The sequence below is a fragment of the Protobothrops mucrosquamatus genome, unplaced genomic scaffold (genome assembly GCF_001527695.2).
Source record: "Protobothrops mucrosquamatus isolate PMUCROS unplaced genomic scaffold, P.Mucros_1.0 scaffold_127, whole genome shotgun sequence".
NCBI lineage: Eukaryota > Metazoa > Chordata > Lepidosauria > Squamata > Viperidae > Protobothrops > Protobothrops mucrosquamatus.
In genome coordinates this window covers 323,946-328,146 of record NW_015386203.1, presented here as the reverse complement: position 1 = coordinate 328,146, position 4,201 = coordinate 323,946, and the positions used below count along the sequence as shown (strand labels likewise).

Here is a 4,201-nt window from a genome sequence, read left to right as displayed (position 1 = left end):
CGATAAGGATTGCATGCAGCTATGATCTGTAAACCTGAGCCGGGCAGTAAAGGCTGTCCTTCTATTGTGTGGTCACATAACACTTCCTTGATGCAGCTGACAGCTTCTGTGGTGTTGGCTTCATCAAAAAATAAAATGGTGTCAAACTGATAATTCGACTTATTGTATCCTGCCATATCTTCAGCTTCCCTCACTTTAGCATAGATCGCATCTGCTGTGGTACCTCCATGAACTTTGACAAGCTTCATATTATCAGCATTGACACCAATCTTACGCAGTTCACACAGGTATTTTATAAGCCTGGTTTTTCCACAGCCAGTTTCTCCCATCAGGACAACAGGAATTCCACACCTAAATCTCATTTCAATGGCCAGCATTTTTAGTATATTGTCTGTTGTAAGTTCATAAGTTTCATCAGGATCGGTTGGCTCCTCGATCCCCAAGACCATGCAAAGTTTCTCAATTTTCTGAGTTCTGGTCAATGCATCAAAATTAATATTGAATGGAACTTTTTGAAGAACTAATCCCATGTACAGCTCAGGGGTCATGACATTTCTCTTGATAATATTGCCATTCAAAGGATTGATGGCATCAATGCTGCCATTGATACTGAGCTGGAGATGAAAGCCAATGAAAGTCATAGATGTACGGTCCGCATTGAAGAATATATATGGATGGGGTTCAGATTCCCACTTTTTCCGAAGCAAAAATGGAGCAAGAGCTTCCTCGGTAACCTCTCCGAAATTTTGCATTCCAGGGCTTTCATCAGAAATGTTAAGTGAAGGAGTTGCAAAATCCTTTGCCATTAAAATCATAAATTTGACCACAAAATTTTTAAAGCCCTGCAAAGTGTCCTGGACAAATTCAGCCTTACAGAAAACAGAGGTTTCACAATTTCTCAGCTGAAGGTTAAGAAACCAAGCAAAGTTTCTAAGTTCTGACCAAGAAGGATCAATCACTCCACAGTAGATCAAGAACAGCTGTAGGCATTCTCCTGGCGTCCCTTCCACTGAGCCTTTTCTATACTGGAACACTTCAAGATTTTCACCTCTGTTTTCTCTTATCAAATACTGGAATGGTCTCTGAAAAGCTTCACTGCGGAACATTTTTTTATCTACTCCAGGATCACTGCTGTCATGAAATAAATTCTGAATACTGTTGTCCAGTACTTCTTTAGGAGATCTGCAAATTACTTTGGGGAATACATCAAGGAAACTATAGTTCAACCCTGGAGATTTCTGAAAAAAGACCAGAAAAGGAAGGAGTTATAATACAATCAAAAGGTTTTTTGAATTTATTCTCCCTATTTCACAAGCTCCATCAGTTTTCCACAGTATTTTCATTTTGTACTATGGAAATAGTTTGTCAATACTGCAGAACTGTAATTACTACAAACAGAATTACTTCTTTGCTACAAGAGATTATGGGAAAATCTCTCTAAAGGTCCCTTGCAGACAGTTTCACTTTAATCCCATGTAGGGAGATGTTTTTCCCTCTGTGCCTTATAGTTTTTTTTCCCCTTAAGACATTCCGTAGGCACAACTAAGGGGAAATCCCTATTTTCCCCATTGTCTTACAGAAACCACAGTTTTAAAATCCTGCTCTAAAATACTAAAAACACAGCATATATATATTCTATGCCTCTGGATGTACTTACAGATCCTCTTTGTTTTTTGGGTGAGGGGGACGGTTGCAGAATTTCTGCAACATAGAGGTGGCACTGTTTCCGGAGCCAAATTTTCCCATCTGTATCTTCCAGATACCGTAAGATGAAGAGCTTGAACAAAAATTCTGAAATTCCAGTCTGAACCTGGAAGAATACAGAAACATAAGGACCATACAAATAAACAGGGATGTTCCTCCTCTAGATATAAGAATATCTTCTCACAAAAGGATGTATTGGATGAAAAGGAAAATCTCGTCAATCAAAACTGTGACATACTCACAGAAGAAGTAATATCAAAATGCAGAATCATAGGCCGTTTCTGGGACTTTTGGTCCAGGAGTAGAAACAAAGAGTTCAGGATTTTTCTTTCATTCACATGAGGATCAATGAGCCGAATGGTTCTTAAAAGAATTCTGTGTCCTTGCAGTTGCGCTTTCATTTTTTGATGCAGCCTCTTTATATAGAGAGATTTTCCTATAGTTTTTAACAAAAAATGTGCAAAGGCTTTAAAACATACCCTTACAAAGAAAGTGCTTTCTCAATAGCCAAAATTTGAAGCCCACAAACATTTACTTCCTCCGCTTCTACTGCTCAGTCCTTTGGATTTAGGCAGTTATAATAAATTCAGATAAATAAAGAAATAATATAAATAAGTTCTAAGCTACGTCACTTTTATATATTCCTTTTTTCCTCTAGTTCTCCAGTGTAGTAGGCAAGAAGTTTAGAACTATTCACATTACATGTTAATTAAAATGACAATTCCAATTAACTATAGCACTACTTAACCATAAACTGCTACTTTTAACATAATAGTACATGGTTTGAAACAGATTCCTTATAAACAAGCCCGATTAATAATATTAATTATTAACTACTACGCTAATATAGATCATTTTCTTGCTAAACTATGATTTTATATCCAAAATCGGAGGTTGCTTGAACTTGGTTTTCTCACCCATTCCAGCTCTTTCAGAAGATACAATCCCAACACACATGTTATTCTTGAATATGGAAGTTGATGGATTTCCAAGCTCAGTGGTTTTGTAATGCTTCCCAAGGTAACTTTGGATGTCTTTTGGGGGTCGAAGAGGGGTCATGTGAATGATGAAATTACTAAAAACAGAGGGGATATAGCGGTCTTCTCTCTCACAGTTGCAGAACATCACTAATTGATAGTCACTGGTATGTTTTAAATGTAGTTTTTGGTATAGTTCCTCTAACTTATAGCCAACATCGTAACTCAACTCATCTGCAAAGAGTAAGCTATAAATCTTCTTTTCTTTCTTGTTTGGAGTAAGGCATCGCCTCATAAACAATTCCACTTGCTCGAAGCTGGTTTGTGGTGTACACAATAAGACTTCATCATAAGAGGGTAGCGTCTCTTCTGGATTGTTCATATAGATGGAAATTGTAGAAACCAAAATTTCAGAGCGACGGCAAAGGATGAGGTTGGGCTGCCTAGAATGAAGACCTTGTGGTAATATTCGTTCAACATTCCTTCTCTCTAAATCTGCCAAAGTAGATAGGAATCTACCAAGAGTTTCAAAATCAAAGCAGTGTGGAAGAAATAAACCCATGTTCTCCATGTAGGACCCCCAGATTTCCTCCAGGTGTTCAGTCACCTCTCTTCTACTTGCCTGGTGTCCATATGTTACATCAAAACTCTTTGGTATTTCAGATACCACTAGTTTGGAGACTTCTTCAATATCTTGTCTACTGCAGTTGTGTTTTATGAAAGACAGCATCATTAAGGCAGACTCACTGGGTTTCCCCGAACCAAGCTCCTTGCATAAATATACAAGCTGTTCAGCCATGTAATAATTCAGATAAAAATACTGGGATCGCTTCTCAGACATGAATTGATTCCACCTCTCCAGAAAACTCTCCATCTTCCTGCACATGGCTGGCAGAACCTTTGCCACATCTCCACTTCCACAAAGGCCACAGATGGAATTTAAATTAAAGTTCATATTAATGCAAAACAGACTCTTAGGTGAGCAATGTACGTTAGCAATCCAGTTTCGGAAAAGCATGTTTCCAGCAGAATAAAGGTTCATGAAGGACAATGCGAATCTCCGAATGTTAGAAAATACCTGAGTGAAGAATACACACAAAAACACAACAGTAGATTGAATCCAAATCATTATTAAACTATATATATATATATATATATTTGTTTTCTGAGGTTTTCACGGGTGTTTATATGTGAGTCTTTGGTCATTCGGGTTTTCTCCCGTGTAAGATTAGAAGTGTCATAGCGACGTTTCGATGAAATCACATTCATCATCATCAGGCTTGTGCTTTTAGCTTTGTGCTTCTCAGAGTAATATGAAATATCTGCTGTTTCTTTCTTTTAACTGCCAGTGGGGTTTGAACTGAAGGGGCGGGGACTTGGTCGTGTTCTGAATGGGTGGGCGTGTGCTCCGATCGGTTAAGGAACTTGGCTGCACTCTGATAGGATGGGGGGTTAGCTGTGCTCTGATAGACTGGGGGAGTGTTCTGTTTGGGAGGGGGGTTTGTTGGGGTTAGATTGGT

General features: G+C 38.5%; 1 protein-coding gene across 1 annotated transcript in view; it reads right to left on the bottom strand.

Moving 5' to 3' along the window:
* Nucleotides 1–4,201, bottom strand: part of LOC107288747 (E3 ubiquitin-protein ligase RNF213-like) — a 79,439-nt gene that overhangs the window by 62,268 nt on the left and 12,970 nt on the right. Inside the window, exons 6-9 of the mRNA XM_029284421.1 lie at nt 2,622–3,759; nt 1,947–2,140; nt 1,642–1,810; nt 18–1,228 (exon numbers count right to left, since the gene is read on the bottom strand). Coding sequence (XP_029140254.1) covers nt 18–1,228; nt 1,642–1,810; nt 1,947–2,140; nt 2,622–3,759 — 2,712 coding nt within the window. The remainder of the gene's footprint in view (nt 1–17; nt 1,229–1,641; nt 1,811–1,946; nt 2,141–2,621; nt 3,760–4,201) is intronic.